This window comes from Strigops habroptila, chromosome 8 (assembly GCF_004027225.2).
Source record: "Strigops habroptila isolate Jane chromosome 8, bStrHab1.2.pri, whole genome shotgun sequence".
In the NCBI taxonomy this organism is placed as follows: domain Eukaryota; kingdom Metazoa; phylum Chordata; class Aves; order Psittaciformes; family Psittacidae; genus Strigops; species Strigops habroptila.
In genome coordinates, this window is record NC_044284.2 from 18,854,572 (window position 1) to 18,870,329 (window position 15,758).

Sequence of the window (15,758 nt, forward strand, 5' to 3'; positions counted from 1 at the left end):
CAGTTTACCTTTATACCATTGAATGCTCTTTGTTTCAATGTTTTAGGTCCCTAAAATAATCCTTACACAGATTTTCACAGCTTGGAAAGCATACTTACTGTTGCTTTAGCAAAATTTCATTTCACTGCAGCTTCATAGCCTAATAGTGATAATCCTTTGGGCAGTGTAAGTATATGTCACTAGAGGAGCATTTAAGAACTACCTTTCTTCAGTATCAGAGCTTGTTGGATGTATTTTTTGTTCAACTATGTGGCAAAAATCTACCCCTGCAAAAAAAAAAAAAAAAAAAAAAAAAAAAAATCTCACCACAGCAGTGACCAAATAATAATAATTAGCTGCACATCCCCATTTGCAAAAGTAATTCTGAGAGTGATGAAAATCAGCATGTGCTGAGTTTTGGCAGCTTTGGCAGTTTATTGGCAACTTTTATTGTAGCCGGTTGTCTCTGGTGTTAAATTCCTATATATAGAGAGACCTTTTAGTAGGCTGCTAGAGTTGGTGGATCTGGCCCATTAGCTCTGTGCGTGGATACACAGAAGAAAAATTCTGTACTTTGCATTTGGACAATTCACCTCAATTTCTAAAGGGAACACATGGACATGCACTGAATATATTGGAAGACCCTAAGGGTAGAATTGGTTCAGGGGCATTCTGGGACATGTATGCATGAGACAAGCTGTATGTTTGCTGGTTAGCGTCTTTTAGTGTCCTGACTGAAATCACTAAGTGTTAACCACCTATATGACCATTACACTTGCTTTTCACACACTCTGACATGCAATATTAAATCAACTGTGTGTCTGAAAACATAATGTCTTTTTTTATTTATTTCTCTGAACAAATAACCAGCTTCTGACAGCCCTGGCTAAGGAACTGACATCCATCAAGACAGGGAAAGAGTTGGTTTATATCATTATTTCTAAATTTAGCTGTGAAGCTTGTTAATATTCTGATGTGGCAATAATGGTCATTTTGCTATGGATAAAAAAGTGATCTAAGCAGAGAGATTTTCCAAGCAACTTTGTATCTTAGTGAACAAGCCTCTCCAGGGTTTGACACCGAGAGCTGTCGATACTGATGTACAGGATTTCATGTGGTTTTATTTACCAGATTGAGAGAAGAATCTGTCCAGAGAAGAAGGGAAGAGAGAGAGAGACACCAGCGTATACATCCGTATGGAGTGATTCCCTTTCCTGTTTCTGGGTTAATCACAGCTGTAAAAAATGTTTCACTTAGTTTTTGGAGTTTTTGTTCATGTTGCAAGGCACAGACAGATATTCATGCTGTCCAGTTAAATCACAAAGTGATGATTGACAAATGAGCTGAAACTTTCCTTTCAGAAATTGGAAAAAACAGAGATGGTGACATGGATACTTACTAGCACAAGGTTAGTAATGCTAGCTATCGAGCTGAGGCAGTGGACTCTAGCAGGGCTTTTCCGGTGCAAAAAAGGATCTTCTCATGAAGCTTTCTATGGGTTTCAACACCTGTGACAGCAAGGTGATGTATCCAGCAGAGTATTTATGTAGTTAGGGTGGGTAAGCTGCACTAAGTTAAATGTTTGTTTCCTGTGCCAAGACCAGTTCAGCACACAGAGACATTGTAAGTGGGGAAAAATACCCAAGAAAGCCTTGTGCTTTGTGTTCCTGTAGGAACTTGCACTGTACATTCCCCTGACTAGATGACCTTTGAGGGTTCCTTCCAACCCAAACTGTTCTGTGATTCTGTGAGTTTTGCCTTGTGCTGAGATGTCTGGAAGCAAAATTACCCTGTATGAATACAACATATCTGGAGTGGTGAGCTGCCAAAAGACAAACCTTTGCACAACACTGTCCCGTCAGTGGAGCCTGTATCAATGTCGCATCCCTACTGTGACTGTGGTACGGAGACCTCCTCCCAGGCTCTGTACATCAGGCAGTGCCTCTCTCTTTCTTACCAACTCACATGGCATTTATGAAAGAAAACAGAGAGCCAAGCCAGCACAGGGACTATATTTTGAACTGAGAGTTATGAATTATAATATCAGAAGAATTATGTGAATAACTGGAGTTTCAGGTCACTAATTGAACAATAGAAATCTATATGTTTTGCTATGCTGAAGTGAAATTTGTAAGGAGTTTTCCTCCCAAACTGCAAGGTCAGGATCAAACTCCTTTCTCTCTAGCACTGGAGGCCATAGGAAGCATTTATTTAAAACCTTAGTTTCCTTGTATTTGAGTTTGGATTTTAAATGGAAACTAGAGTCATGTTTGCTTGAGGGACTCAGAGGAGCAGCTGTACAATCACTGTTTGAAATAAGCCTGAATCTGGAAAGGTTAGACACTGTAATATCTCGGCAGGCTCAGTGTACTTGGTTTACAAATCACTGTTCTTAGAGTGTTGGCACATTTCATTAATTTGTCCAGGTTTAAACTTTTCCCAGCATCTGATCCACGGAAAGGCTTTTTTACTTTTTACGTAATTTCCTTCCATTACAACTCTTCGATTCAAAGCCAAAAAACCATTTTCTTACAAAAATCACAAAACTGATTTTGTATGTTAATTTATTCCCATACCTCATTGAAATATTTACTTAGCCACAGTTGCTCAGGCAGAGTGGAGTCTGCGCCATGTGGCCTTCCACTGAATGTGACAAAAACACAGCCTTGTTCTAGCTCCTCCTGTTTTTGACAGGATGCAAATCCCCACTCCATTAACACGAACATGCATTTGCACTCAGTTTAAACATTGCATATGGTTGATGTCTAATTCTAGGTGACTCTGAACATATGAGCTTTCATTTACTGGCTTTTAGCTGTGCATCTCCCATGCAAAATTAAAAATATCTGTAGTCATATAAAAGCAGAGCACTTTTCACTCCTTCCTGTTAAACGTCTTCCGTATTCACAACTTGCAAACCTTTCCATATGCATCAGTTAGCCACCAGTTATACGCAGGGCTGGAGCACTGGAGACCCACTGCCGCATATACAGTAGCAAGGGTTGGTCCTCTGAGGAAAGCAACATCGGGTCATTGTGGCTTTTCAGCCCAACTTGCCCGTTGTTAGTCCCTGGTTAAGGAGCCAGCCTACTAAAGACAGAAGAAATGACACTGGAAATAAGAAGTAGTACCTGCACTTCTGTTTGGACTCACGAAATACAGCTTTGTTCAACTCTCAGCGGATCAGAAGGTCTTTACTCCTCCATTACTCCTTTCCAGGCTGTCTAGCTCATTCAATTTGTTGTAAAAATAGCGTACATAGTTTTTATTTATCAGTGTTTCTCTTAAAGTCTTTCAGGCTTGTTTTGGTTTGATTTTGATTTTTTTTTTCCCCCCAAACCCTAGCTATTGCTAGCATTTTCAACCTTTTGTATTATAAAAATTGTTGGCTGTGGAGTATCACAGATCATAATTTGAAATTATGCTATCTGGTATCTTATGGAAGACCTGCTGTGGACAGTCTTGGTTAGTTTTGCTTTTATCTTTCATTGTGTACTGCATGGGAATTATAGCCGTCTTTTGGTTGCTCACCAGGGGACTCAGTCTTACAGTGCAGCCACAGCATGTGGTGGTTCAGTTTGGTCTGGAAAATCAACTGCATGCAAGATTCAATCCTTTTGTGGATGGCAGGAGCCAGACTCTTGACAGCAGCACAGAGTGCTGTTAGGGTTCTGTTCCACATACAGGTTGGCTTGAAGAAATGATTTCCTAGAAATAATCTAGTGTCAGACTATGTGGGCACACCCCATCAAGTGGTATTGCTTAGAACAGAGGCACAACCAACAACCAATTTCTTCAAGGCTTCCTAGTTATTCCAGTGCAACAATGCAGATACACAAAGAGGGGGTGTCAGCTCACTGCATGTTTGCAGGATCAAACCCTGGGCCTGTGGGTTTGATAGGGGTGGTAAAAGAATAAATTTTATTTTATAGCACTGATGTATTCTGTGTCCTGAGAGGCCTGATGACTTAAGCAGCACCTGACCTCCTACCTCAAAAGCAGAGGCATATGGCAGAGGTAAGATGTTTGATGTGCACAGGCATGTCAGTTGCTCACTTCAGATAGTCTTCCAGGTGCACAAAATGACTCTAAATTTGACCTTTGTCATGATTCATTTGTGCTTGAGCCTGTATCTAAAAGGATGGTAGTACGACCCTCTGGATTTTGATGTAAGATTGTGAGTCATTTGAAGCCATTCAGAATAAGGAGAGGGACCTTTGAAGTGTGACTAAAAAAAGGAAAAGAAAAGAAAAGGAAAAAAAAAGTAATTTGTTTGTATGTTTAATTTCTACAATGAAAATGGCGTGGATTTGTGTAAAACCATACTTACAGTGCAGTTTCTAAATCCATGATTGTGATCCTGCCCTTCTTTCTTCAGTATTACATTTCATGGTCTGCTGAAATCATGTTTAGGGGGATAAAAATAGTGTATCTTCTGTTTTTTGGCATTCAACCTCTAATTTACAAATATAATTTATGCTAATCTTGAAAGTGCTTCTCAGATACAAAGTAAAATGTGTCATCCTTAGTATATGTGTGTATAATTTATTCTGATGGGGAATAGACATTTCAAAGCCATTTCAGCCCTTTATACTCAGAACATTTGATATGAGCAGAAGAGCGAGGTGTTCATTGCTGTATGAGTAAGGAAGTGGTTAAAATAACAGTAGCTATTCTCCTAACCCAAAAAAGGTAGGTGCAGCAAGGCATGAACTGCTGTTGCTCAGTCAAGCCAGCTCACAGACAATCCCTGAGTGAAGTATTTTTATTCCTTTTGTATTTTTGTGGATGATTAGTCATTTTTATGATGGGCTTATAAAAATCTTCCTACAGCATCACAGTTAATTTTTTGTGACTTAACTTCAGTCTCTGACTCAGACAGCTTCCCTGATGGATTAGATGCATGTCATGGGGGGGTAGCACTGCATGGGCTTGCAGCTCCCCGGAGGGAAGAGGCCTGGCCATCCATGTGCATTGTTTGCCTTGTAACTCAGTTCTCCCCACTTCTGCAGAGGAGCTTGCAGAGACTCTCAGCTCAGTTTCTGCCAGCTAACGGATCAGTATCTGTGGCTGAGTCTTCCTCACAAGAAGAGTGAGCAGCTGCTATTGAAATGACTTCTCTTGGTTGTCTGGAGTGTCACCCCTTAGAGTACATTCGCTTTCCTCCTGCTTAGGAGATCAAGTTTCATAATCAGGTGTAGTTCCCCTTTTGAACTTTTGGATAAAAAGTCAAAAAATCTCATCTAAAGGAACACAGGAAGAAAAATAGAAACTATACAAAGATGAGGAGAACTAACAAGTGGTTCTTGGTGCCTGAGGCATGAAACTAATCTGTTTTAAGTCTGAACTGATAAGAGAATTTCTGGATGAATACCAGGAACCAAGGGTGGATAGATAGCTGGGACGAAAATGTAGCTCTAGGGTATTCTGGCTTTATGGGGCTTAGATATTCCCAAGAATTCTCCTACTCCTTAGAACTGCACCGAGGGATTTAATATTCCACATTGTTTGTAGTTAAAGCAGTAACACCAAGTAAAACAAAAGTTTTCACACAACTATGAGGATTTTTTTCCAGGAATTAATTAAATTTCTGCGTGGTTCAAGTAATCAAGCTTCACAGCAAATTAGAACTGTTACTTGCAGTGCAAAGTAGTAACAGTGCAAACTAAAAAGACCACACTGATTGCGGCAGGCAGTCTCTAGGTACTTTTTCTTTGCCATGTGTTCTTCAGCTAAGTGGTGAGAACTTCTTGTTCTTAGTTTTTTAACTTGACAACTTGAAAATATATTCCTAGTCAATAGGAACATTATGAGTCATGGCAAAGCAAGGTGAAAATGACCTGGCCCGTGCTTTGTCCATTTACAGTATTTTCTGAGTTCATTTTTAATGTTTAGTCTTCTCCTATAACTTCCTTTCTTGTGATAGTAATAAAATGAATAATACAAAAGACATTGCCCTCTGTAGTTCTTCAAACACATGAACATTTCAGTTATTCCATGATGTAGTTTGGTCAGTGCTCCCATATCTACTTGCTAGAACAGAGCAGGCAGAGAACAATAAGCTGAGTTGTAATGTGTCCAGGACCACGATGATCACAGCTTATTTGCGGGTAGGGTGATACCACAGTAAGGAACAGCAAGGTTGGAATGGTTTTATGTTAGCCCAATTCTGATCTCAGAAATCTCATCTGACAGATAAAACCTGTATTGGAGGTATAACAAGACTTGTCAGATCCATCATTTGGAGCTCTTGTACATATTTTAGAAACGAAAGCTGAAATCTGCTATTACTGTTTTGAGGCAGATCCAACTGCTTTGGTATTTGCTATAATGATTCAATTCCAGTACTGTGTGGAGGAGGGAGAGGGATGAGAACAGTGCACCCAAGGAGGGAGCATATAATCTGGCAGCACTCGATGGTCTCCATTGGACTTATTAAGTAGGCTTTGGAGAAGTCCCATAACTTGTTCTTGAAAGAAGAGCTGTTTCAGAACACTCTTCTTCAGGGTGTCTGGAGCCAACCTCACTGCACTGCCCTTTCTTCCATCCACTGCAGCATTAGTCACTAGACCTAGGCAAATGCCAATGTGCATTTTCAGCACAAAGGTAGGTTTACTGTAAGTGTGTAGCGCGAGCGATTGTATGATTAATTTTTTTATTATATAATTCATGTCTCTCTTCGCAGACAAATGACTTGCCTTTTTAACGGTTATTTGAACGCTGTACATAATTCTTTGTCAGAGAAGCAGTTGAACCTGGCCAAGTTCAAATTGAAACTTCCCAGAGGAATAATCCAAATCTGAATTTCCATATATATTAATAAACTGTGTAATACTTGCAGCAACTCACATAATACAGTTTTGAAATGAGATAGAACTCATTATCAGTACAATGAGGAGCACAGGCTCTTTCCTGTCAGAAATAATGGAGTGAGAGCTACACAATTATTTTCCCTCGCTGCTTCTGGAGTCATTTATTCAGCAAGGTATGTGTAAATCTTTCTCTGCCTGTTGTGCTGTAGTGGGACATACACCAGCCACAGCCAACTCCTGTGGCTGCAAGCAAGAGGAGTATATAAACAAATCCTTTCTGTCTGGTTTCATGGTGTAATATCAGCAGTACTGTGCATTGCAAAGCTGCATTCCACAAGTCCAAATGGAGCACTGGCATGCTGCTGCCTGAGGGTAGGGAATGCCATGTTTGAAATCTGCCATCCAGCTTTTGTATTTGTGCTCTGGGTTACGAGTCTGGAGTGACTCCTTTCTCTGTGCACCGCAGTGGATTTCAGTCTCTATTACCGAGATGTGAACTTGGCACTCCACCTGATGTTACACTTGCACTTACTAGTCAAGCTCTGCTAGGAAACACCCACTGCCCGACACTCAGGAATTACTACCAGCATTAAGTCCCAAACAGAAGCTTTTTTGTGATCCTGGCTGATGACGATGGCCCATGACCAAGAATTAGAGGCTAGTCTTCTTCAGCTTGGGGTTTACAGTGCCTAACCGTCAGCTGAAGGTTGGCTCCTACACTCAAGGAGAAACGGACTGTCTTTTACACATGGCTGAAAAGAGGGAAATGGTGCCCTGCTGATTTTGTCTAGTAGCTGAGCAGAGAATATAGAAAAGCAAGACCAGATCTACTTCAGCCATGAAGCAGAATAGCAAGGTTTGTTCCCATCTGTACCTGCAACCTCTCTCTGACCTGACGATAGGCTGTTTGTTCTGGAGTAAGCATAGGAAGCAGGTGAAAAAGGTTTTAATCTGTGATGTTGAAAGGAATTCAGTAAAGAATGAAAAAATATGGGAAGGAAAGAGGACACAATTCAGTTGTTTAATGAGATATGTGTGTTTAGACACTGGACTTATGTTTTGAAAATTCTTATTTCTGGAGTACGGGATGCAGCAGTTTGGCAAAAAACCACACTTCATATAAATGAACTTCTGTGTATTCTTAGGAAAAGGGTGAAACCTGTCACCTCAGTGGAAGTTTTGCAAGTCCATCCATAATGGAATCTGTCTTACAGTGTGTGGTTTAAACACCTTTATGCAGTGGGTGAAGTAAATGCACTAATTAAATAGTGTAACTTGATGAGAATTTTAATGTCAGAGACATGGCAAACTGAAATTCTGTTTGCAAAATGTGATTTGTCCAATGGACTTAAGGAAGGAAGCAGACTCCCCACCTGCTTTCTTCAGCATGTTTGGATAGTAATCTTCTTTAAAGAACGTGACAGGCCCTTTTTGTAGTCCAGCATCAGAGGATTATATTATTTTCAGAACAATTTATGCAAGATTAGTGGAGACATAGTTAATCATTTAGACTAGCTACAGGTTTTTTATTAATCTTCAAAATAATGAGTTCTACCTTTTGATCTTTATGTCTGAAAATCCCTCTGGAATTGATGCCAATTAGGATTCAGTAATAACTTGGTTATGAACATGGACCAGTGTGTACATATGCGTGGCATGTGTGTGTGCAGGTGTGTGGTGTATACATGTGCGGGCAGGTGGAAAGCGGCACACGTTCAGTTAGACCTGTTCACTTGGACTTCTCCACTCATGGAAGATAAATAAAAATGCAAGGACAGTAGTAACCAAAAAAAGGTTCTGCTTTATCATGCACAAAGGTGTGTGTTGCATGGTGCCAGTCTGATGCTTTTAGGACAATTAGGTACAGCTTGCGTGTTACCTACAATGAAGATAGGGGACATTGTCGGGGAATGAAGTGACCTTACTCTTCACATGAACCATTGAGAAATGTTCTTGTCTTTTAAAGAAGGAAATGTGTTCCAGAAGCAAATAAACTGCACCAGCCCAAGGCAACACTGAATAGGAAACTTACAGAGGAGCAGACTGACCCTGCTTAGAGCTTCACTCTATGTGAAGGAGAAACAGGAGGTAATTAGGGCTTTCCAGGGCTTTGCAGTTCTCATACTGACATTTCTACATGCTCACAGTGGCACATACCATTTCAAACCTCCGTGCAAACAGGCCCATGTTGACCTGTGTGTGTTGCCTAGTTTTTTTGTGTAGTCAGTGAATTGTCTTAGTTGAACTGTGCTGTGGGTTTGCAGTAAAGCATCAGTAAGAGCTGTGGTTCAGAACTGATAAGCATGCATGACTATAGCAGGAATAATACCTGATTCTCAGTCCTGCCACCCATGGTACGATGTAGTACCTGGTATGATAGCACTTTTCTCAGCTGAGCTTTCCTTCTTCTGCATCTGTGTTTCTGAATGTTTGGAGGTTATTTTCTTCCTGGTGTTCCACAGCCCATTGCCTTTTCATCTCCTATACTTGCATCTTACTAGTCTCATGCTGCTCATGTTGCAGCTTCAAGTGGATTTGATGAGATGTTAATACTCAGCTTCCTATATACAAGTAATTTTTTGAGCATTTCTTTCTCTATCATTCTTTAATCTGAAGGGAAATGATTGACTGGACCCCAAGAGCCTTGTTTCCCAAGGTACATGAATGTCTGTAGTTAAAGATGAGTGCAAGAGAGTATGGATCAATACACAGTGTTGCATTTCTAAAGCAGTATTATTCTTTGCCCTACTTGCGGTCTCTTGTCCTCCTGAAAACTGAGTTCTGACTTCTGATGTTTGAATTTTTTTCTGTAGGCAATTTCTAGACATAATGCTATGAAACCTGAACAAAAGCTTTTCTCAATTTTTTCTTGTAAAATTCTGAGTGCATAGCAGTGTATGTACATTTCAATTCTTGGCAACTTATGTTGAGAAATAGACTCCTCTATTCTAGTAGTCATCTTGTTTCAAAAAAGGAAAGAGCATTGCTGGTTTCCAAATTCAAAAGTACAATCTGCTCATCACAAGCAGAACTGAGACTCTGGTTCCAGGTACTGTTTAGGCAAGGGTGGATCATTTACTTACGTGTGTATTTTCTCTTACAGCATAGGTGGAGAAGTAGCGAGAGGAAATGAAGGAAGCTACGTGGGGAAACATTTCCGCATGGGATTCATGACAATGCCTGCTCCTCAGGACAGACTGCCACATCCTTGCTCCAGTGGCTTTACGGTGAGATCCCAGTCTCTTCATTCTGTTGGAGGAACTGATGATGAAACTAGCAGCTCTCGTAAGCAGCCGCCTCCAAAACCTAAGCGAGACCCCAACACCAAACTGAGCACCTCATCTGAAACAGTCAACACTGGAACAACAAGTAAAAGTGGGAAACTACCGGACAGGACTGAAGGTAAATGCTGTAATTCTTTGGAAAAAAGGTTTTTAGTGACCAAGTGTTAAGATTATCCAGTTGATAATCTTGTATTTAAGAATTAACTGTATGTTTCCCCACCCGTGTAACAGTTCCAGCACAGATATCCCAGATCACTGTGCTCTAAATTTTGGACCTGTGGGTAATTGCCAACCATTGACATTTCTCGCAGAACTGTACCGCTTGTACGGCCTGGTTATATACTGGGGAATGAGTTGAATTTATTCAAAATGAAAGGAAAAAGAGATTGCTATCAGGTAGCAATGTTACCTGCACACCGGCCAAGGACCAAGCACCATATCACTAGCACTGTGCAAACCACAGTTCTGGACAGGGTCCATCTCAACAAAGAAGTGAAGGACAAAAACTATAAAATACTGAAAACTGCATGGCCCTGAAACTCTACAGAAAGGAGATATTATCCGTCAGTAAAAGTTGTACCCGAGGTGACATAATGTATTGCCTAAGCTTCTGTTTGCATGTAGGTCTACATTTTCTCTTCACAGTTACATTGCAGCCCAGTTACATTCTCATTCCTCCTAGTTACAGTGCAGCCAATGCGACATTCAGAAGAAAATAAACAAATACGTTGAATAAGGGTATAAGTTCCTTACTCTGAACTACTAAAGAAGAGCTAACTCTATAGGGATCTTCTCCTTCCTTTCTTCCATGCTGGAAGTCCATTTTGTGCAGCAGTAGGACCAGCTGTACTCCCTGCTAGGAGAGATCAGGATGACTCTGCTTCACAGTATGAGCTGTAAGAAGGAACCCTTATGGACAAATGGTTTTGATCAGTGCTGGTTTTTCCTACTGCTGTGTTACATATCAGGTTTGGCATCCCGTGCAGTATGTTGTGCTCTTAGTGTGTGTCCCTTTTGCTTGTTGTTGTGGCCGGAAATACTTGTTAGCTGCATTCATGCTACAACCCCTTTTAAGCAAATCTGATTTTAAAAAGTCATTGGTGATAACAGAGATGCAAAGGAATGTGTAATTCAACTGGTGGCACATATGTCTATGACTTCAAGGTTGAGCACAAACGCTGAACAAACTGTAGATATATTTATGCTGTTGGTGGTGGTTATTTTGCATGTGACATTTACCATTACTTCCATAGGTTGTCCTCCACCATGACCATTACATCAACTCCACTGAACAGACTAACATGACAAATCCAAGAATTGAGTAACTGCCCTTAATAAAAGCAGTTTACCACAATTTTACTGAACCAAAGGCTATATAGCAACCATTCAGACTTGTGCCACAGACAGATTTAAAATCTCATATCAGAAAGTCTTTCAAGTCCTTCATTTAATACAGAAGGAGAATGCATGGCACAAACTTCTTGGTCTGATGTGCTCTGAGGTGAAAGACAGGAGCTCTTAAGTTTCTCAAAAGTTCATTTGAAAAATATTGTATTTCAAAATGTTTTTATAATTCTTTAATATATTAGCACTCTTTCTTCCTGAGTCTGCACAACCATAATTATCAAGGCTAAATGAAGTTTGTCTTGCAGACAGGGCAGTAAAATAGGCTCTAACATTATCTGCCTTGTTTAAGGAATATTCCTGCAAGTGTGCATTGAGTCGCAGAGTATATTGTGCTCTTTGGTATAGCAACCTTCACATTATCTCTAGGATAATTAGGAATGAAGTCTGTTTTATATCCATCCCTCTAGCCCTTTTCCTCATTTACTGAGAAGCAGGAGTCTTTGAAAGCCTTAAAGTAGCAGTAATAATAATAATAGTGATAATTGAAATACATTCAAGTATTCCACATATCTCACAGAAATTATGGCAGACTCCTTAAGTAGTTTGTGTCCTTATGAAGCTGGATCTTCTTCAGCACTGTTATTATGGAAGGTTCTGAAGATTTTGCTTCCTTTCCCTCACCTGCTCCTGCCGTCTGAAATTTGACACTAAGGATATAGTATGTAGTCATGTCCCTTCTGACATTCCAAAATTTGTAATTGATTGACATTTCTGTTTCCAAGGCCAAGTACCACTTCGCCTGCTCCCACTCTGTGCAGGTTGAGCTTGATCTATCCCGTCACATGATGGTGACGAGTGGCATGTGTGGTGTTGTAGCAGGTTCACTTTGTATAGTCTTCATGACAGTGGTATTACTACACCATAATACTAAGTATTGCAGAGCACCTCAGCTTCATTATTGTAATCAAGGTCTGAATATTCATAGCAAGATCTCTGGAAAGAACTGGTTAATGGTTAATACTCTGTCACTAGCATAAAAGATAGTGCCTAAGTGTTGCCTTTGAGTGTGACTAAATGCCTTCATGGAATATTGAGAACCTCTATGATACTTAATATATGCTCTGTATTATATTCATTCTGCAGGTTTATGTGTAGTACAGCAATGGGCACTTTTAGACTATCACGAAAAAGTTCCTGGAGATTTTGAATTGATAGAACCCATTGTTGTTTTCATGTGTTCAGAATGTCTGACCTGTTTGTATGTGTCTGGTTTTATATATAGCAGCCATACAGGGGTTTCACCAGAGTCTGATACATAGAAAGTAAGATCAGATTGTAGGGGGAGTTTTAACTAAGCAGTCAAATTTTGAAGTCTGAGGTATGCTCAAGGTGGTGTTTGGATGAACAAACTAAAATGCTTTGTTGTCACCAGGAGAGGCTTTGTTATTACCTGTGCACTCCAAGCTAACATGTTTGTTGTGATGAAAGAGTTTTCACAGTCATCATCTGGCTAGCATAGGAAAGTTTATATAAAACCTGTGGTCATACATTGATGAGGGCATCTAAAGATGAGCAGAACCAGATGAAAGTTAAAGTTCATTATCTGCAGTATTGTTTTGATACAAATATTAAGCCAGCTTTGTCCCAGAATAGGAAATTATTACTGTTGCTCTACAGTTAATTCCCAGCAAATAAAGTATCTGAAATTGTGTGTAGCTCGAAGAAACTTGTGAAGCTCGAAGTCTGCAAATCGTTCTTTTTCTGTGCAAGTGGTTAATTTTTTCCATATCTCATAGTTCTCATTCTAGTAGCAGTCCTTCAATTCAAGAGATTATAAACCTGTAACTTGCCAATTTCAAGTGAGAGAGTCCATAGGGTACAATATTCATGTTCTCCTAGGGAGGTCTTTGGAATGTCAAGTCCAAGAACACAGAGGCTTAACTTTGTCATTATTGTTGATATTGTACCCAAATATTTGTATATGCATGCATCTCATACATTTGTAGCTGAATGGCTACAGCTTTTTCCAGGAGCTATGGAAAACAATGATAAAACCCCCTATTGTTTCTCCACCAGCTATTGTGGAATCTTTATAAAGGAGTTGTCACAAAATTGTTCCCAGCTCATTTTTTTTTATGGCAGTGCAGAATAATTTAGGCTATAATTTCTATTGTCTGACCCTGTGGCTACTTTGGAAAGGAATTTGCTACATTTCCTAGGCAACCAGGGGCAGCCTCACCACTCATTTTTATTAAACATATTTACTTTTTGCTTTTTGATAGCGATCCAGTTTATACAAACAAAAACAATTACTGATGGTAACATTCATTCTTTTTCTGATCATGGTAAAGTCCAAATATTGAATCCATCCCATCATAGTAACTACAATTAACATTAGATTATGTTTTCAGTGTGAGTCTGACTTTACTGTGGAAGTAAGTGGCAGGAGAAATTTGGTCATGAGCTTGAAAGACCTTTTCTTCCCAAAACACAAATAGCATCACTAGCAGCCACAGTAGCTCTGTACACTTTCCCTGTAAGTATACTTGCTCCCAAATTTGTGGGAGTGTGAGAATCTTCTTTCAAGTCACGATGACATGCATTAACCCTGTCACGTTGTACAGCAGTGTGATAACACTGATTAGTGTATTCCATCCCAGTCTACCTTGGCTCTGCCTGAAAGAGCACTCTCCAGCCTGGAGGACTCATTCTCCTTAACTTGAGTTTAATTTCATTGCTGTGTTTTCACACTTTCATGTTCCTTCTTACGCTTCAGTATTCCTTTTGACTCTTCTGGCTACCACTCATATGCACCCACTGAACACCTTCCACCCAATGCATTTCTCCCCCATGACAGAATTCTTGAAAGTTGTTTTTCAAAATATGAGTTGTCTTTTCTGCAGAGTTTTCAAACTCTGATAGGAACAGCAAACAAATGTGGTTGTGCCCCATAGATCACACATTGGAAGTGAGAAGTGAACTGAAAGGGTCATTTTAAATAACATTTTGGCATGGAAGGCATATCTAATCTTGATCCTGAAAGGGGTTTTATTGAGAAAATGCAGGAGCTTAATTTATGTTTTTTCAGTGCCCAATCTTACAGAAAAAGGAATTAATAAAACAGTGTAATTGGTGAATGTAACCAGCCTCAAACAGTGGTTTTTATATGATCACTGCATATCCACAAGAAAGGTTTACAGATCCACTGCAGTACAATCATAAATGAAGAGATATCAGTGAATTGCATTGTGAAAGTTAACTTTTTGTTAAAATTCTGCTTAGTAATATGGATGATGACTGCATTATGTACGTATATAGTACATATATATAATGAAAATGCAAGTTTTACGTGCGTGCATGTACATGCAAATATGTGCATACAAATGCAAATTAAAACTCAGAGTAGCATTTTCAAGATGTTGCACAGGGTTGTTCTGCTCCTGCCAGAGCTCACAGGAAGTTTAAGTCTAAGACATGAAAATGCTCGCAGGGACTCCCACCTCTTGAAACCCATTCAGTTTGTTCAGTGCTTTCCTTCCAAGTGTCACGTGTGGAAGAAGCTACCCTTCTTGTCTCTTTCTAAGCACATGCAGTGGAATCCTTTCTGTCTTGCTCAGCAATCTCTAAAGGTGGGAAACTTGTAAGGAAAATATTCCTCTGGAGAAGAGCAATTACAGTACTGGGGTTACAGTCCAGCTGGTCTCTCTCATAAATCTATTTTTGTGTCAGCTAAACTGGTGACTCTGCATTGTAAACTTGAACTTTCGATACTGCCATTGAACAGAACTTGGATTAAAGGGATTTAGCACTTTTGCTGTTTTTGCATGGTGCTGGTTTCCTTTTATTTCCTACCTTACTGAATAGTGTATTTAACCTGAACTTTAAAATAGTGTCCTCTGCAGTAACTATGTCACGTCCTTCCCTATAGCCAGATCTGATTCACGCATCTTTTCATCCATGCCTACTAAAGGAAGAAATACCACTAATGAGCCCTGTTCAGACCTTAGAAGTGTAAAGAAACTGAAAGATGAGTTATGGTGGCTATAGCTATGGGCAGTTTAAGATGCTACTGCTTCTGGGCTATCTGCTTGGCCTCCTGCAACCCAGTGCTGACATAGCAGAATGCAGTATTTTAGAAATGTCTCTTTGAGACATGGATGCTCCTGCACAGCCCTACTGCTAGGCAGGAGCTGTGGCATGGGAGTGGGGCAGGCAGGTCTGCTGGAAAGCATCCTGCAGTAAAGTCAGTCAGAGCCTTGCACAGCAAGCACAAGGCTCAGGCAGATAGCTCTTGGAACACGCTAGCTCTTGGAACATGCTCCCTCTTGGTGAGGGT

General features: G+C 40.0%; 1 protein-coding gene across 6 annotated transcripts in view; it reads left to right on the forward strand.

The window, feature by feature from the left end:
- NYAP2 (neuronal tyrosine-phosphorylated phosphoinositide-3-kinase adaptor 2) overlaps positions 1 to 15,758 on the forward strand; it is a 143,393-nt gene that overhangs the window by 53,457 nt on the left and 74,178 nt on the right. For all 6 annotated transcript variants that reach the window (XR_003992747.1, XM_030495543.1, XM_030495544.1 and 3 more), the window contains one exon: positions 9,895 to 10,193. Coding sequence is in view for 5 of the 6 variants with exons in the window: in XM_030495543.1 (XP_030351403.1) it covers positions 9,895 to 10,193 (299 nt within the window). In the remaining variant the exon portion in view is untranslated. The remainder of the gene's footprint in view (positions 1 to 9,894; positions 10,194 to 15,758) is intronic.